This window comes from Xenopus laevis, chromosome 9_10L (assembly GCF_017654675.1).
Source record: "Xenopus laevis strain J_2021 chromosome 9_10L, Xenopus_laevis_v10.1, whole genome shotgun sequence".
NCBI lineage: Eukaryota > Metazoa > Chordata > Amphibia > Anura > Pipidae > Xenopus > Xenopus laevis.
In genome coordinates this window covers 43,979,543-43,999,495 of record NC_054387.1, presented here as the reverse complement: position 1 = coordinate 43,999,495, position 19,953 = coordinate 43,979,543, and the positions used below count along the sequence as shown (strand labels likewise).

Below are 19,953 nucleotides of genomic sequence, written 5' to 3'. Positions count from 1 at the left end.
CAAATCCTGAACTGAATCCTGGATTCGGTGCATCCCTACTAGAAATGCACTGAATATCAGATTTGGCTGGGATTCAGCCAGAACGGAGCAATTTTAGCAGGATTCAGCCAAATACAAGAGTCTGGCCGAATCAAATCCAAACCCTATAGAACTGAAAAAAATTTGGCATGAGAGAAAAGCATTTTGTGTGCACATCAGGTATTTCCTGGACCTGCTGCATGGGCACAAGGGTTTGGATTTGGTACAGTATTTGCCCTGGATTTCAGGGGGTTTGGTGCATCTCTAGTACAAGCACCAACTATAGATCATGCTCCAAAAACTTAAAAAATTTCAGTAGGGTGCAGGATGACCATTGACCAAAGTGTAATTTTCCCAGGGCTGATTTCTTCCATATCAACAATACCCTAGTGATAAAGGTTGGGGCTTATGGTGAGACTCAAGAATAGGGATCTGACCATGGAGCATGGCAAGACTAGAAGACATGGCTCAGGGAACTTATTGTTCTACGCAGATATCCTCTTATTGCTGGTCAGAAGCCCATGTGTACACAAGAGAAGGAAAGAAATGCAGTGTTTCTTTTGACAGGGGACTCAGAGCAGCACTACTTTGGGGGTTTATTGGTATATTTAGATGGACCTTTCTGATAAGGCTTACTTAGTTTTAACCTTTCCTTCTCCTTTAACTGCATGTGGCAAGTAGAATATCTATAATGTTGCAAGTAACTGTAAAATTGACCTTGTACCTGAGGCATTGTTTCTATGACACTGCATAGAATAAACCACAATAGTAAATTATGGATTATATAGCCATCATCAATCAGGCCTGTGATCTACCCATTACATGTGAACCTCAGATTTTCTTCCGTGGCTGACTGAATAAACTATTAGTGTATCCATATACCTGCTAAAATAGAAGTAAAATGACTCATCAATGCTGAGACAATAGAAGCTTACCTTCATCCTCCCAGTATTCAAAATTTATAAAGCATGTGTATGCCATCACAAGTTTTCTAAAAAAAAAAAAAAAAAAATAGAGCCCCTGGATCCCGAAGTCCCCAGATTCATGTACAGGTATGGGATCCATTATCCAAAAACCCATTATCCAGAAAGCTACAAATTACAGAAAGCTTGTCTCCCATAGACTACATTATAATCAAATAATCCAAATTCTTAAAAGCAATTTCATTTTTCTCTGTAATAATAAAATAGCAGCTTCTACTTGATCCCAACTAAGATTTAATTAATCCTCATTGGAAGCAAAACCAGCCTATTGGGTTTATTTAATGTTTGCCTGGTTTTTCTAGTAGACAAGCAAATTAAGGAAAGATTCATCTTCCGTAAAACCCCAGGTCCTGGGCATTCTGAATAACATGTCCCATACCTGTACTAAACTAGGACTCAAATGTTAATAAAGACTCTGCTTTATGACGTTATATAATTCTCGCGAATATTCTTACATATTGGTTTTGGACCTCTAATGCAACTTTACCTGACTGACCAGAACTCCTTTTCCTTTCGTATTCACAATGTTTTCGGTTTACGCTTCAATATTTTGTTTATGGGTACAAACAGAATAATATAATGGTGGTATCCAAAGAAAAAAAAATAACAGCCATGTGCTTGTTTGTAGAAAAGCTTGCTGTAGTGCCAGCAGGACATTCTGCAATGCCGACTGAACAAATTGTTGAAGCCACACTGTTGTATCCCTAGAGTGGATATGACACAGAGCTAAAGCAACTTATTACCTTGCATGTACATAATCTGTCTCCATGTCAAATCACATTTATTTTTCTCCATTTCAGAGAGAAATACATTAAATTACCATTGCATGGTATCATTCCCAATATCACACCAACTGCAACCGATGACCAAAGACAAACAAGTGCCCAGAAATAGCTGTACGTTGCAATATTGGTGTTTTTGTCATCTTTTTTAATCCAAACATTGTCTTTTGAGACTGACGGACACCCGACATTAAACTGCAGGTGCATCAAAATGCCATAATTCAAGAATAATTGATGCAGCTTAATGGGGTCAGTGTCAATTATTATATTCATAATATTAGGGCAACAAAATGTAATTGTTTTCCCCATCAATGTTCGATTTTATCCCATGTGTAAGTAAAAATTCAAAACTTGATGCAAATTTGCTTTGATAATATAAACCTTGATGATCTCAATGATGATCTCAATGATAAAAAGCCCAATATAAAACAGAATGAAGAAGTAGTGCATCCCAATAGCTCATACCATCATCAAGTTCAGATTTTAAATCCCAGAATTACATACTTGGTTGGGAAGCATAAAGGTTTATACACATCAAGGGCAACATTGTCCAATATAAAGCATTTGCAATCGCCTACTCAAGCATATTCAATCTGTTATGTCTTTAAGGACATTTCTTAAGCCAGCATGAATAACTTTCTAGTATTTACCACATGATCTAATGAATACTGGCGCAATGAAAATGTATATGAATTAATCATACTGCAAACACAAGTTTTTGTTCAGTTTGGCAAATGCATGTATTAGCTTGTGTGTCCATAGCTTAAAAAAAGCAGCTTAGTAGCTAGAAATGTTGTACATTATGTTTTGGGATTCTGTACCAGCCCAAGGCAACCACAGCCCTTTATCAGTAAAGATCTGTCTCTCCAAAGATGCCCCAGTAGCTCATCTTCTTTTCTGCTGATTCACTGCACATGCTCTGTGCTGCTGTCCCTTACTGAGCTAAGGGTCTGAATCACAATATACAGTACACATTGAATAAAAATGTGTAGCTTATATTACAGGCCAACCTCATTTTCTACTTGATCATGTGCAACTACTCCTAAGCTTAGCTTCTCAACAGCTGCTCAGATCCCACTGAGAATGTGAGTGTCGCAGACACTTTCCAAGATGGTGACCCCCTGTGACAAGTTTTGAAGTCTTGGATCATTGATGCTATTGAGAAGCTGAAACTTTAGGCTGGTGCAATAAGTTCAGTATATAAAATGACATTTTTAGCCATATTCATTTTCAGTTCTCCATTTATGACATGTAAAAGAGAGATGATTTATAGTAGTAGTAGTAGTAGTAGTAGTAGTAGTGGTATTATAGTTTCCTGACCCTAGACCACTGGCATTGTTCATGGTGTGCTTGTGAATTAGACAGAAGGGTTGTGTAGCACAAAAGCATAGACATGGGTTGCTATTATGTTAAAGTAGTAGCTACCTAAAGTCACCATACACAACTCCAAAGCATATCTACACTAGAAAGGAAGATGGCAATGAATATCAAAGAGCATTTATCTTCACTAGACAATGCAAGAGCATCTTCTATATATTAAAGGGGACCCGTCGCCCAAAAAAAAAAAAATAATCAAAATCCTGTTTTATCATATTAGTCAAGCAAAATTAACTTTAATTCCACTATATAAATTATTTGAATCCTGTTTCCTTCAGTCTGGGAATTCATAATTGTAGCAAGCAGGCAGGAGACATTTTGTGGACATTTATTAAGGCAAGCCTTGTATCATCTCAGAATCTTGTTTGTGCACCAGAACGTCCATCCCCATGCCCTGGCTACACAATTAAACGGTGAAGGGAATGGGGGAATGTGTGGAGAGCAGTGACATCTAGGAAGTGCTGAATCGAAAGTGAAAGTAATTGTCTGCCCCGCCTCTATGCCTAAGGCATAGAGGTGGGGCAGACAATATTTGATTGACAGCTGAGATTTTTAAATGCTGTTACAACAGCCACGAATGCTTTAATAAAAAATAGAAATTGGATTTCATGTTTAATTTGAAAAGGACTTATTATACAGCTTTTTGTATCTTGGTGACAGGTCTACTTTAAGAGGGATATGGTTACCCCAAAGTTGTGTGTTGGGGCTAATGTAAATCTAAGCATTAGCTTGCGGTGACCAAAAGCACATTTCTACTTTGTACCTTGCTATGAGGCTGCTCTTCTCTCCATTCACTTAATGAGTGACGATGAGATGTTCACAAACTGTTTGCCAAGTCAGCACTACACTTTTAAACCACAGCCCTTGTCTGCTTTACTATTATATTTGTGCTGCTATTGGAAAACCATTTTTGTCTTTGATCGTAACTTTCACAAATGTTATGTGCAAGATAATGAGTTTATTTTATCTGAATTCTTGGGTGTACTTGTAGTTAATAGTACAAGTTATCATTATTGAACATCAGTGCATCAACTAGGTTGTGATGTAAGTGCCACTATCAGGCACTAAACGATGAGAAATGTAAGAATAGACAAAAGCTATACAGGTATGGGACCCGTTATCTAGAATGCTCGAGACCTGGGGCTTTTCGGATAACAGATCTTTCCATAATTTGTATCTCCATACAATAAGTCTACTAGTACACCAAGTAAACATTAAATAAAACCAGACTAGTTCTGCTTCCAATTATGATTAAGGTACTGTTTTATTAGTACAATAAAATTTGAATTATTTGGATAAAATGGTGTCTATGGGTGATGGCCTTCCCAATATTTGGAACTTTCTGGATAATCAATCCCATACCTGTACTTGCATGAAAGTTTTTAAGTAAGCTTGTAAAAAGCAATGAAACAGTAGTCACATTTCAAGACCTTTAAATAATTTGAAACAAATGAAAGCATAAAGACAGATGTCCGCAGATTTCAGCATATGAAAAAAATGACAGTCAGTAGAAAAACTTCTCATGAACATCAATGCAAATTTAAACCCACACACACACACAATATAATCAATGCATGGTGACAAGATACATTTTCTAAATACCATTGAAAATGCTTATTCCAGGATCATTTGTGTAGTATTAAAAAAAAAACAAAAAAAAACGATCATGCACAATTCAGACCTGAGAATTTCCCATAAATGTGCAGATATTTTGAATCTACAATGAACAGACTTCATTGTAACATGATATTCACTTGTGTCCAAATAGGTTACCCACCATCAAGAAACAGATTCCCAATGACATTACACATTAGCGTTCGAAGTGAAAACTTTAGATGAGAGTTCAGTTTTATTAACAAGAGATTGAACAATATGTACAATAGAGCAAGTTTCAGAACTTGGAGAAACAATCCACTCTGCACTGCAACCACTTTTAGCTTTGAATAATCTTCTCAAATGCAAACAGCCTGCACTGAGATGCCTTCAACTCATACACAGGGAACAGAAATTTACTGTACAGACTACACGAATAAAAGTTTTGCCGCTTACAATTTTTCACTACACAAGTTAGTGTTTTAACATGGGCTCATCAAAAAAAAAAAAAACGCTAAATGTACATTCTGCTACAAATGAGAAAAATTAGGAAACCATGGTGGATTTGCACAAGATATCGCTTCCACCCATAACAGACAGCTGGAATTAACATATAGCAACTTTAATCTTAAACACATTTTTCAAGCAATACATTTAAACAAAAATTCAATTGTTAGATTCGTGTGAAGCGATTTGTCTATTATAGCAAGATGAATGGTTTTCCTGGGAACTCTAGTGATTTTCAACACAAGCCCCAGTGACATCTTAAAGAAATGTGTTATTCCAATTTATCTAATGAATAACAGTAAACATGTACATATTCACACCATAACAATCCGGTTGACCTTGGTGACTACAGAGGTGAACGTCTGAGCCAACCTTTTATCGTGAATTTTAATTAAAACAGATGGACAACATTTTCAATACAAGCCATATTTACAGGCATAATGTAGATTTGTTCAGTTCCCAGATCAGTTTCTCTGAATAAAAGGTTTAAAGAAGGCTGTTTGATCTAGAAGCAGCTTCTGTATACTGAGGCAGCGGCAAAAATCTTATTCCACATACACATTTGACAATATAAATAATTCAGAAGTTTTTGTCAGCATATAAAAGCATTCCAAACTGCAACAAATCACTGTTATAAATGTTCTTGTGATCAGCTGCACTGTTAAGTGTTTATATACGTAAAACAGTTTGAGAAGAGATCAGCACACAGCAAGGTTGAAGAGCTTTGGCATTAAACGCGCTTCTGCTAACTTGTACCCAAAATTGTTCAGCAAATGAAGAAACAACAAAGCAGGTCATATTGTTGTGCAACAATTATAAACCAAATAATTCAAAAGTGAAAGACATCAAAATGAGTTTTAATAGGAATATACAAACGTAGCCAAGGCATTTCTGAACTAGATCATCATATAATGAAACCGACTGCAAATATTTAGTGCAGTGATTTATTCTGTAAGCGGTCAAGCTCTGTCCCAGCATCTTTAACAAAGCTATTTACAGTTTTAAGCAGCCTACTCAAACTAAGCATTCTGCTTATGTTAGTCAACATAAAAAGAAGGATGTACATAGGAAAAAGAAAAAAAAGTTATCCCAAAGTGAGTTTCACTTTTCTTGAGCCAATGGGTCTTTCATTTAGATCAACTACAGCAGCCATAGCCTCATCACGGGACTCAAAAGCAACCATGGCTTCCCCTGTGGGCATCCCCTTATCACTGAACTTCAAGCATACAGACCCAGGGATTAATTGGTAGCCATAAAAGAAGTCTAGTATTTCATCTACAGTAACAGTAAATGGCATATTCTGCACTCTGATTACCGTTGGCCCTGATTTTGCAGACCCAGCTACAAAGCCAGGTGGCCCGCTAACTGCCATGTTTCCTGGGCCAAATCCTGGAGGTGCATTCAATATTGCTGGTCCACTTCCTATATTCGGAGGGGCTGGGTTGAAGTTAGGTGGTATATTTGCATTTGGAGGTCCACTGCCAAATGGAGGGGGACCACCACTTCCAAATGGAGATGGAGGGGCACCAAAACTATTAGGGCTGTTTCCAAAGCCTTGAGGATCAACTGGAGCACTCGATACATTTGCTGGCATTGGAGGAGGTGGTCTGGGCTCTACAAAGGTGCTTCCTAGAACAGGAGGTGGGAGTCCAAAATTATTTGGCCCTGGGAAGTTACCAGGAAAGTTAAAATTTGGGCCATTAGCATCCTTAATGCCACTACCAGGAAAGGAAAACTCATCACTAACAGAATTGGTCTCCACAGATGGGGGGTTCACATATACAGGCATTTTGGAGCTTCTCCTACCATGTAACGGTGGATTAAGCTCTATATCATTTCTCTCCTCTGCATTAACTATATGTAAGAAAACATCTCTCCCATTCAACTTTTTTCGGTGCAGACGCTCAGATTTCCGAGCATCATCCTCACTCCTAAACTGAACCAGTGCCTGTCCTATACATTGCCCATTGTTATCTGTAAGGAGCTGTACAAAGTTCTCATCAATTGCAAAACCTTCAGAGATGAAGAAGTGACTTATATCCTTTCTCATAATACTATACGGTAAATTGGACAGGTGACCCCACAGTCTAGGGCCATGTTTATCAAACTCTGCATCCAAGGGTGCATCTTTATGCTCACCGTAATTGTAGCTTTGCATTTTCTTATGAATCATGTCTATCTTTTCTAGCATTGCCTTTTTCGTTATGGGATGGACTTGCACAAAACGATTTCCCATGTATTGCTTGTGGCGGCATAAGGCTGATTTATAGTCCTCTTCATTCCTAAACTCAAGAAAACCTTCACCTGTTGCTTTGCCATTGGAACCATAGGCTATGTATATACTGTCTTCAACAATGTTTAATTTTTTAAAGAAATCTATGACATGTTTATTTTCTGCCTCATAGGGCAAACCTTTCAGATACACACAGAAGCCATGTTCATGTGGGGATCTGGACCTAGGGCGAGACTGTGGATTGGGCGATTTAGATCTGGTTATTAGTTGCTGCATCAAAGGAGGAGGTCCGTGATGACCAACATTTTGTTGTTTTAACATATGACCACCATTAACTATCCACTGTCTCTCTGTAGCAGGACTGACTTCTATGAAACGCTGGCCCATCAGCATTCGGTTACGCTTCAGAGCTTCAAATGTGTCATGAGGGGTAATTAGTTTCACCAATGCACTACCATTATGCCGGCCCATAGGATCTGTTAGAATCACAATACCATCTATCCGTAACCCGTGGAAAAGCTCCTTAATATCAGCTTCTGATACAGGAAGGGGCAGACCATGAAGACACACATATGGATCATCATGATTTAAAGGAGGTGGCTTCATAGCATTTGGAGAACTTAATGACATTGTATGTACAGGGCCTAAAAATAGTGGGTTGATGTTATTGCTCATTGAGGAACCTGAGCCATTCATACCAGCAGGCACTGGGCCTACAGGAGGGGGGTTTATGGGTGGTATGCCAGACATTGGTGGAAGTGGAGCCATGGATGGCACTGGAGGAACAGGGGGTATTGGTGGAACAGGGGGGACTGGAGGCAGTGTTGGTACTGGTGGGGGAACTGGCATAGGGGGAATTGAGGGAATAGCAGGCAAGGGTGGCAAAGCGGGAATTGTCGGCATTGGAGGTGGTGGTACTGCAGTCAAAGGGGAGGGTGTACTAGGCACTGTAGAAGCATAGGTTTGGTTACCATAAGGAGTACTAAGGGTTTGTGGAGCAGATCCAATGTTGGATGTTGAAAACGTAGTTATGTTTTTACTGCTTTCAATTGCAGAAGTAACTGTGGAAACAGCGCTAGTTGAAGGGCTGCTAAAACTGGGTACAGTTGTTGGCAAATTTACCCTGCTCAGCACAGTGGTACTGCCCATTCCAGGGGTAGGCGTCAGTACAGCTCTGCTAGGGTTTGCAGGCGGCAGATCTGCATTTGCGGTTTCAAACCGCCTACGGCTAAGCTCAATCATGTTTTGCATTTCCGTTTTGCTGCTCAGCAATAAGGACACTTTTGACCCTTTGATTGTACCGCCTGTACGCATCATACCAAGCCGTGCATCTTCATCAGTGGCAAAAACGATGAATGCCTCACCCAGTTCACCCCCTACAATATGCACACCACCATCAGGAATGGTTAATCCAGAGAAGAAATGGCGAATGTCCATGGTCCCCGCCACAATGGGCAAACCTTGCAAGCGTATGACCACAGCCATGCTGAGCAGTCACAAAACACACCTGTAGATAAAAAAAGGCAACGTCCACATCAGACTCAAGAACATCAGATAATGATTTTTTTTTTTTTTTAAAGATAAAAATTATACACATACAAACAAACACAAGGAAATGTCAGCAAATATAAATAAAACATTCAGAAGTATAAGTAGGGCTATGTAATGGCAAAAATACTAACTGAAGTGTGCCATATTTTTTTTTTCATATTTACGGTACTATATTTTTAAAGAAAGTAACATTCAGAGTCATCTTTTAGGATCACACTCTCTCCCCTAAGAAACAATCTGTACACAAAAGAACACAAAATAAACAGCTCTATAACTGGGGGTAATATGGACACAAGCTGCACTAGATACGCTGATATCTTAGGCTCAGTGATTCAAGTCTTGCACCCATGAAGTCAATTTAAAACAGTCAATATCTATGGTGGATATGAAATGGAGAGAAACTATTTTTTATTAAGTATACAGTGCCATTGGTGACAAATTCAAAATGAGAGGTCAAAGAAATCAACATCATTGTATCAGAATAGCCTAGCCTTAAAGGAACAGTAATAGCAAAAAATGAAAGTGTTTTAAAGTAATGAAAATATAATGTAGTGTTGCCCTGCACTGGTACAACTGATGTGTTTGCTTCAGAAACACTACTATAGTTCATATAAACAAGCTGCGGAGTAGCAATGGCAGGAATAAAAAAAAAAAAAAAGGCTATATGGCACAGGTTAAATAGTGGATAACAGATAACATTATGTTATACAGAGTTTATCTGCTGTGTAATCCTAGCCTTTTCTCCTTTGAATGGCTGCCCCATTGCTACAAGGCAGCTTATTTATATTACCAATAGTAGTGTTTTTGAAGCAAACACAGCCCTTTTGGCATTGCAGGTCAACACTGCATTACATTTGTATTACTTTAATGTTACTGTTCCTTTAAAGGACCATTTAAAGGACCATTAACATAAACAAATGTTTTAAAGTAATAAATATATAGTGCAGTGTTGCCTTGCACTAGTAAAACTGGTGCGTTTGCTTCAGAAACACTACTATTGTTTATATAAATCTGCTGTGTAGCAATAAGGGCAGCCATTCAAAGGAGAAAAGGCTCAGGTTACACAGCAGATAAGCTCTGTAAAACATAATGGTGTTATCTGTTATCCACTATTTAACCTGTGCCATATAGTCTTATATTCCAATTTCTGCTATTGCTATACAGCAGCTTGTTTATATGAACTATAGTAGTGTTTCTAAAGCAAACACGTCAGTTTTACCAGTGCAGGGCAACACTACATGATATTTTCGTTACATTAAAACACTAATTTCTTTTGGTGTTACTGTTCCTTTAAGCTTCTGCCTCACTAACATGAAATTCAGAGAGACATTGTTAGTGAAAACATTAGGAAACAGCTTGGAGTCAGATGAAATCAGACCAACTGGCACTGGGTATTAGTCAAGAATCAACTGTATATAAAATATTGATAACTGAATGTGAATATGTGCCAAAATACATATGAGAGTCATCCGTCATATCTGTAAATTTCCAATTTAGTTTACTAAGTTAGCAGTGGGCTGCTCATGGGTACCCCCCACTAGATGCTAACTAATAGAGCTGTCCGATCAGGCCCATCACTTGTGTGTCTAAGGGAGGCAATAAATATATTTATATATTATATAGATTTATAGCCCTTAGGAGGATACTGGAAGATATGCCCTTTATGAATAATAATTGTGGTTTACCAAAAAGTGAGCCCTTTCCACACACACTTTATAAATAACCTTATGACATTTAGACTGACAGAAAAACGACGCCCCTTGTAAACTATATGGGACTACATGCACAAAAGTATAAAACATGCACAAAACTCTGCTTGAGCTTTTCATTACGGCCCCATGCAGCCAAAGGGCCAATTAAGAACAACCCCATGCTCCAGTACTGACATATCAATCTGTGATTCAGAATCTACAAGAAACAGTGTGGCCCTTAAAGGAGAAAAAACCCGTAACATAAAAAAACCCCTACCCCGTCCGCTACCCTTTGTAGACTTCCCTGCCTCCCCCCCCAGCCTAGGTGGTACGCCCCTAACTTTTTACTTACACCTCGGTGTAGATTCTGTCTTCCGTAGTTCACGGCAGCCATCTTCTTTTCTTCATTAAACTTCGGAAGCAGACCTTTGTTTTCGAGGGATGCACAGTTTGACTAATTTTCAGGTCCCGAACAACTGCGCATTTGCTGAAAGTCATGAAAATTTCTGTAACTGCCATTTGCCCCGGGTACCATCTAGGCTGGGGGGGGGGAGGGGGGCCTAGGGTTTTTTTACTTTACAGATTTGTTTCTCCTTTAAGGGCCACACTGTTACCTGTAGATTCTGAATCACCGATTGACAGGTCGGTACTGGAGAATGGGGTCCGAAATGGAAATTTTCGTGACTTTCGGCACATGCGCAGTTGTTTGGGACCACAATATTACTCCAACTGTGCATGTGCTGAAAACGAAGGTCTGCTTCAGAAGTTTAACGAAGAAAAGAAGATGGCTGCTGTGAACTGCGGGGGTCAGAATCTGCAACGAGGGGTAAGTAAAAAGTTAGGGGGCATTTGCCCCGGGTAGAACCTAGGCTGGGGAGTGGGAGGAGGTCTACAAAGGGTAGGGGATTTTTATGTATTGTGGGTTTTTTTCTCCTTTAAGATATTGAGTCTGCAGTTGAATCGGTACGGCTGTTACGGCCATGAGTCATAAAGGTTAGCTAGTATATTTAATCGCATGGTCCATACCATTTTGACTTCAATTTCTGAACTGTGGAATGTGACAAGATTCCAGGCTGAAAGAAAGACTAACTGCTTTCAAATATGGCATCAGTTAGAACTGAAAATAAGTTATATAACAAGTGTAATTCCCCTTATGTGATCATGGATTTCCTGACTCTCTTTAGCCTGTAGCTCATAAATGCAAAGATGGATTTCACTAGCTTCAGATCACACAAAGATAACCCAATAACATATTGTTTCAATTGCTTACCTGTGATATTTTGCAGATATTCGTAACCAGTAGGAGGTCACTCAATCCTGTAGGTTACCAATTAAAAAATCTTTGACTGCAAGAAAATGAATCAGGGCAAAATAATCAAAAAATAATCACTATGACATGATTTAAAGGAAAAATGCATTATTAAAAAAAAAAACACATGAGACCTGAACTTCACAGTGGGCAAATTCAGTGCAGTGATACAACCAATTTCCTCATCCATACTCAATGTAACTCAAACAAAATTTATAATTTACAGGTGGCTCTTTAAATAACAAATGTATAAAAAGTCAATCCAGTGATAGAAATGGTTATGGCTCTGAATATTTCTGCAAGTTATCTAAAAAAGCCCACATGCACACACAAACACAAGTTCATTTATTAAATGAATATCGCATATCCGAAAGACAACAAGACTTCTCCACCAGGTGAAAACCTGAACTGCAAAAAAATCTAGCATACAGAGATTCAAGCGGCAACCTTAGCACTAGATGTACAACTTTCATTTTATTTCTTAACATCAGGCATTTGTAGTAATGAAACTCATTTATCTTTCTGGGTTATAATGCATGGTAAATTCAGACACACCAGAGGATGAAATGCAAAGAGCACACATTTTGAGTAAAACCCCTGGCAAATACCCCGCTACATCAATTGTAAACATTGTCATCAAGCCTATTCACTATGAACAGCCGTTTCTGGGGACTTATGGTTTCAACGGAGAGTCATTTATCTCTCATACAAAGGACACAATAAATTGGTTATTATTCACACCAATGTACACAAGTACATTACAGGTATGGGATCCATTATTCAAAACCCATTATCCAGAAAGCTCCAAATTACAGAAAGGCCATCTCCCATAGACTCCATTTTAAGAAACTTTTAAAAATAATTTCCTTTTTCTCTGTAATTATAAAACATTAGCTTCAACTAACTAAGATATAATTAATCCTTATTGGAGGCAAAACCAGCCTATTGGGTTTATTTAAGGTTTACATGATTTTCTAGTAGACTTAAGGTATGAAGGTCCAAATTGTGGAAATATCCATTATCCGGAAAACCCTAGGTCCACGAGCATTCTGGATAGCAGGTGCCATACCTGTACTAGATACATAATGAACATGTACTCCCAGTAGTTACAACTCGGATGACAGTACAGCATTTGCTTATGAAATCCTCCAATGCCTATTGATTCATACTGTTTTAGCATACTGTAAGAATGCCACAAATAATAGACTCTATTGACGTCTATAGAGCTGCCCTGCGGTCTATTAAAAAATTATATACATGGCAAATGACGCTGTCATATTGCAATTCAAAATATAAAAAGGTTACATTATAAGAACAACATTTCTGGTGTGAACAATCCTTTATGCACCGTTAAAATTATAAAACTTATGCAAGCAAGGGGCCATAAAAACACTGGGTCTCCGGCTCAACAGCCTAAATGCAGAATATCAGATACAAAAAATCCAGAAGAGAGAAAGTGTTTGGAGCAAGTACACATGCTGGCAGCATGTTGTCTTAAAAGAGGTGATTTACATAGTAAATATACAGCAGAAGCTTGTGAACGATAAGATAATTTCCACTAAACAAATTAATAGGACATACAGTCATATGGAAAAATTTGGGAACCCCTCTCAGCCTGCATAATAATTTACTCCCCTTTTAACAAAAAAAGGTAACGGTGGTATGTCTTTCATTTCCTAGGAACATCGGAGTACTGGGTGTTTTCTGAACAAAGATTTTTAGTGAAGCAGCATTCAGTTGAATGAAATTAAATCAAATGTGAAAAACTGGCTGTGCAAAAATGTGGGTACCCTTGTGATTTTGCTAATTTGAAAGAACAACTGCTTAATACTGATTACTTGCAACACCAAATTGGTTGGATTAGCTTGGTAAACCTTGAACTTCATAGGCAGGTATGTCCAATCATGAGAAAAGGTATTTAAGGTGGCCAATTGCAAGTTGTGCTTTTGTTTGACTCTCCTCTGAAGAGTGACAGCATGGGATCCTCAAAGTAACTCTCAAAAGATCTGAAAACAACGATTGTTCAGTATCATGGTTTAGGGGAAGGCTAGATTTGCAAAAGGAGGCTCTACGAAGTATTGATGTAATATCTCTGTTGGGGTGCCCAAATGTATGCACCTGTCTAACTTTATGATTCATATTGCATATTTTCTGCTGAAATACTGCTGTTTCCATAAGGCATGTTATATATTAAAAGGAAGTTGCTACTTTGAAAGCTCAGCCAACGATAAACTAAACTCCAAAGAATGAAAAGGGGTTCCCAAACTTTTTCATACGACTGTATAAAAGCACAGGATACTGACATTTAGTATCTGCTATAATGGAATGTGCAGATCTGATTTTTGTAGGTTACCAATCATGCTATATTGTATTACCGTATCTCAAACATTACCGAGTGAGGGGCAACCTGCTGGACCATGTAAAGGCAACAAAGCAAGAAAAAGTAATATGTGGAATGCACAGAAATTAAACTGATTGTAGCGTTTTGTGTTGTAACTGGAAAAGTATTGAATTCAGTTTGAATAGTTGTTACTATTCCCATAATTCATGCTGAACAAAGCAAGCAAAAACACAACTTCTTTTAATCGGACATTCAGCTCCACAGAGTGGATTCATCTTTGCTTTTAAAGACTTTTATGGAAACGGTAAAAAAAAAGTATGTAGCCTCTATATTGTAGATATAATAAACTACATGTTGGAAAGAGCAAATAGTATAGATCACATAATGCTTTGGGTAGATATATATATATATATAATATATATGTATATTTTTATAAGAGTGCATAAAAACTGTCTTCTCTGTTTCTACCCACCTGACCCAATTATTTACAGCTATGGGTTTGGCTGACAATGCACCGAAGAAAAGGCTGCAGAGCATATACTGCTAATGTAGATCTAAATAATTTGTTCAGCAGAAACGATCAAAACAATAAGAACATTTGGAACATTACATATACAACAGAGTGATTTTAAAAAAAGTAAGCCATTACTAGCCTGGTCATTCATAAGAGCATAATGAAACATGTTACATCAAACCAGAATTATACAGCAATAATGAGAACACAACCTCAGCATTTTGCAACAGCAGCTACTCAAGGGAAACCAATGCAAAAATAATACAACTAAATGCACTGGTAAAAAGAGAGCAAAATAAATTCGGATAATGAATGTGTCTAGCCATTCTATACACATTTATTTATACATGAATGAGGAAAAGATATGGTTATATTGGAATGCAAAGCTGCAAATATGAACTGCCCGAGCAATTCAGCTTAGAACACAAAGAAAACAAGTCTTGTAAAGCAAAAGATCTGCAACAGTAGTATCCATCACTGGATACAAACATCTGGTTTACACACAAAAATACACATTTTGAAACATGAGATTTCTGCACATCTAATTCCAATGCTGTACATAACTTAGTCAGTCACATGTGCCAAATGTTACTTGCTTTGGGGAGGGAATACACATACAGGTACATAAGTCTGTTCCCCGGCTGCAGTGGATATGAAACGACCCACTGGATGTGTTAAAGACCACTCAGGCTCCAGCACAAAATTTATATTCACTATACATCAAAAACATGTGTTACTTTGCAAATTACTTTGCATCCATCTGAATTAGACATGCATGCTAATAGATAACTGATTTTCCACTTATTAAGCACATGTCCGCATACTTGTCTCTATGACGAAAGGCAGATGTGATTAAAAAGCACAGACTCATGCAATGTGCCCAACAAATCTGGCCAGTTTATCGAAAATATATATAACCAGCATCCTGACCAGCAACCATATCAGATTATTCCTTTTAATTGATAGTCAAAACAGAACAATGTGGGTATGTACCAAGCAGAGAGAGGGTAACACCCTAATTTAAGGGGATCTCATCCCACAACATATTTTTTTTGCGTAATGAAAGAAAATATAACGCTGGCCAACTTTACAATATACATTCATTAAAATAACACTAGATTTAAACTTAAATACAATTGCAACTGAAAGCAATACCTCTTCCTCACTTTCTGTTCTATTGTTCTGACTATTAAATCAACATAGTAGAATATTGTTATTTTAGTTAATTACTACTTCATTAGACTACTGCTTGCCAGCTGATCAATGGGTGAATTCTATTTTCACTGACTAAACACTGTCTTCTATAGCTAGCCTTCACCACATTGCCTAATAACAGGTAATGTCATGGCAATATATTAACTTAGGTGCATTGCATACACTTGGTATTTAGTTTATCAGCAGTAAATGGAGAGAGAGAGAGAGGGGGGGGAGAGAGAGGGAGAGAGAGAGAGAGGGAGAGAGAGAGAGAGGGAGAGAGAGGGAGAGGGAGAGAGAGGGAGAGGGAGAGAGAGAGAGAGAGAGAGAGAGAGAGAGAGAGAGAGAGAGGGAGAGAGAGAGAGGGGGAGAGAGAGAGGGGGAGATAGAGAGGGGGAGAGAGAGGGAGAGAGAGGGAGAGAGAATATATATATTCCCCAAGATTGACGCACACTACAGGGCTTCATAATGCAGTTTCGAAAAGAAAATTTATTATCAACTTTCGGTCCCGTTCTGGGCCTTTCTCAAGACATTACACATCTTGCTGAGAAAGGTCAATGACAGGACCGAAACGTTGACAATAAATTTTCTTTTCGAAACTGCATTATGAAGCCCTGCAGTGTGTGTCAATCTTGGGGAACTACTATCTATAATACATATACACATATATAGAGCAGGTTCCTATCTGCAACTTTCACCCGGGAATACAATCTTTTGTATTCCCTGATGAAAGTTCCAGATAGGAACTGAAACGTTGTATTCTAATAAACCTGCTCTTTCTTCACCTTTGAACTTTGTTTAAAAGCCTTGGAGTGAATGCTGTTTTTTGCCTATATATCCTCATTTTGGTTCAAGCAGCCAGGTTTTGTTTCGGGCTCATGGTGTGCGCGTGTGTGTGCGCATATATATATATATTCGCTAAAGTACTCGCTCTCTCAGGACTTATGGTGAAGAAAAGATTTTTATTAAAGGTGAAAAAGGCTTGTGTTCCAGCCAAAACGTCAGTTTTTTAACCTTTCATAAAAATCTTTTCTTCGCCATAAGTCCTGAGAGTGCGACTACTTCAGTGAATTTACATGCAACCATGACTTATTTTTCGTGAGTGCCGACATCCTCTTCACACATATATATACTAGCTGATCTTTCAATAAAAAATATGTATTGAAATAAAAGAAAAAAAAAAAGAATGTAGTTGAAATCACTGCTCCTCCAGGTCTGTTAATCAGCTGGCTTCCACCACACAGTCAGAACCAGCAGTTCAGAGAACACAGACAAGCAGGCGGATAGCAATTCCAAAAGCAGTTACATGTACAAATAACATTTAATTAGTGTACATTAGAAAGCAGCTCAGAATTACTTTCTTTCCTTAGGCAAGTTCCCCTGGATATTGTGAGCTGTAGCAGCACCTACACACAAACAGCCAACAGGGTTATTAAGAGTACACACACCAACAACACGAACTACAGAGATATCCTATGGTGGTCCCTAGTAGGTTATGAACTACTGCTCCCAGCATCCTCAGTCGATCATTTAGCAAGGCCTAGTAAAAAAAATAACCACGGGTTCCATCTGTGATAAAGCTATTGCTTAGCATTACGCCATACAAACAACAGCAGACTCTCCCAAATCCCCCCACTGCCAGGCCTTCCCCTCACAGACACACTGCGCCTACACGCTGAGGTGGGGTTTGGGGGGTTTCTCTTACCGCTCGTATCTGTTCTACTGAAAGAAAACAAGTAAGACAACACTAAGGGAGGTGTCCTCTCCCCCCTTCCGTTCTTTCGCTTCTCCAGCGGCTGAGGCGGGGGACGATATTTTGGGTTTATCGCCACCCTCCTTTCTTCTCCACAGCCGCACAAAAATGGCGGCCACTCCGCTCGGTGACGTCAGTGGCGCACCACTCCTCCCGCTCGCTCGAGCGCACGCTACAGGGAAGGGGAGGGGCGGAAAGCGACTCAGACGCTGTTGTGAGCTAGAAGGGGCGGGGCGTGTCAGACAACAGGAAAGCGTACGTACGCTCTGGTGTTTATCATGACGAACGTAACGCTTTTAGGGAAAATAAAGAAAGAGATGCAATATTTTTATCACACACACACTTGCTCTCTCTCATATGAACAAGTTTGGGAACCCCTCTTAATTCTTTGGAGTTTTGTTTATCATTGGCTGAGCTTTTAAAGTAACAACTTCCTTTTAATATAGAACATGCCTTATGGAAACTGTAGTATTTCAGCGGTGACAAAGTTTATTGGATTAATAGAAAATATGTATCATAACAAAATTAAACAGGTGCATAAATGTGGGCACCCCAACAGAGATATTACATCAATACTTAGTTGAGCTCCTTTTGCAAATGTAACAGCCTCTAGACGCCTCCTATAGCCTTTGATGAGTGTCTGGATTCTGGATGGTGGTATTTTTGACCATTCGTCCATACAAAATCTCTCCAGTTCAGTTAAATTTGATGGCTGCCGAACATGGACAGTCTGCTTCAAATCATCCCGTAGATTTTACATGATATTCAAGTCGGTGGACTGTGACGGCCATTCCAGAATATTGTACTTCTCCCTCTGCATAAATGCCTTTGTAGATTTCCAAGTGTGTTTAGGGTCATGGTCTTGTTGGAATATCCAACCCCTGCGTAACTTCAACTTTGTGACTGATGCTTGAACATTATCCTGAAGAATTTGTTGATATTGGGTTGAATTCATCCGACCCTCGACTTTAACAAGGGCCCCAGTCCCTGAACTTGCCCCACAGCCCCACAGCATGATGGAACCTCCAGCAAATTCGACAGTAGGTAGCAGGTGTTTTTCCATTTTCTTGGAATGCAATATTCTACTTCTGCCATGCAAAGCGCTTTTTTGTTATGACCAAATAACTAAATTTTTATCTCATCAGTCCAAAGCACTTTGTTCCAAAATGACTGTGACCTTTTGCATACAACAAGTGACTGTTTGTGGCGTAAGTGCAGAAAGGGCTTCTTTCTCATCACCCTGCCATACAGAAGTTCTTTGTGCAAATTGCTCTGGATTGTAGAACGATGTACAGATACACATCTGCAGCAAGATGTTCTTGCAGGTCTTTGGATGTGATCTTTGGGTTGTCCGTAACCATTCTCACAATCCTCCACATATGCTGTTCCTGTATTTTTCTTGGCCTGCCAGACCTGGATTTTACAGCAACTGTGCCCGTGGCCTTCCATTTCCTAATTCCATTCCTTATAGTTGAAACAGACAGTTTAAACCTCTGAGATAGCTTTTTGTAGCCTTCCCCTAAACCATGATACTGAACAATTTTTGTTTTCAGATCTTTTGAGAGTTGCTTTAAGGATCCCATGCTGTCACTCTTCAGAGGAGAGTCAAACAGAAGCACAACTTGTACCTTTTCTCATGATTAGACACATCTGCCTATGAAGTTTAAGGTTTAACGAGCTAACTCAACCAATTTGTTGTTGCCAGTAATCAGTATTGAGTAGTTACATGGATTCAAATTAGCAAAATTACAGGGATGCCCACAATTTTGCACAGCCAGTTTTTCACATTTGATTTAATTTCATACAACTGAATACTGCTTCAAAATCTTTGATCAGAAAACACCCCAGTACTCAGATGTTCTTGGGAATTGAAAGACATACCACTGATATCTTTTTTGTTGAAAGTGGAGTCTATTAAACAGTCTGAGAGGGGTTCCCAAAGTTTTTCATTTGACTGTAAATATCTATATATATCTATATATATTCAGTGGTAAGCAGCCACACTCAGATCCGGGTCTATTTTAAGCGATTGTGGGTGCAGGGTCATATATTGCACAAAATTGTTCACATGGACCCACACTCTAGCTTTGCAGTGAATCAAATCATT

General features: G+C 38.7%; 2 protein-coding genes across 5 annotated transcripts in view; both read right to left on the bottom strand.

The window, feature by feature from the left end:
* slc25a19.L (solute carrier family 25 (mitochondrial thiamine pyrophosphate carrier), member 19 L homeolog) overlaps positions 1-17,931 on the bottom strand; it is a 52,761-nt gene extending 34,830 nt beyond the window's left edge. Inside the window, exons 1-2 of one of the 2 annotated variants that reach the window (XM_041576356.1) lie at positions 17,799-17,855; positions 12,006-12,081 (exon numbers count right to left, since the gene is read on the bottom strand). The gene's annotated coding sequence lies outside the window, so the exon portion shown is untranslated. Of the gene's footprint in view, positions 1-12,005; positions 12,082-17,798 lie in introns of both variants that reach the window. The other variant, XM_018235237.2, reaches the window with a different exon arrangement.
* Positions 4,577-17,865, bottom strand: rbm12.L (RNA binding motif protein 12 L homeolog). 3 transcript variants are annotated; one of them, XM_018234048.2, is made up of 4 exons: positions 17,799-17,865; positions 12,006-12,081; positions 11,088-11,222; positions 4,577-9,000 (listed from the first exon to the last, which is right to left on the bottom strand). In XM_018234048.2, the coding sequence occupies exon 4, from the start codon at positions 8,976-8,978 to the stop codon at positions 6,345-6,347; it is 2,634 nt and encodes an 877-aa protein (XP_018089537.1). In that variant the 5' UTR covers positions 8,979-9,000; positions 11,088-11,222; positions 12,006-12,081; positions 17,799-17,865; the 3' UTR covers positions 4,577-6,344.
* Positions 17,932-19,953: the final 2,022 nt, after the last annotated feature.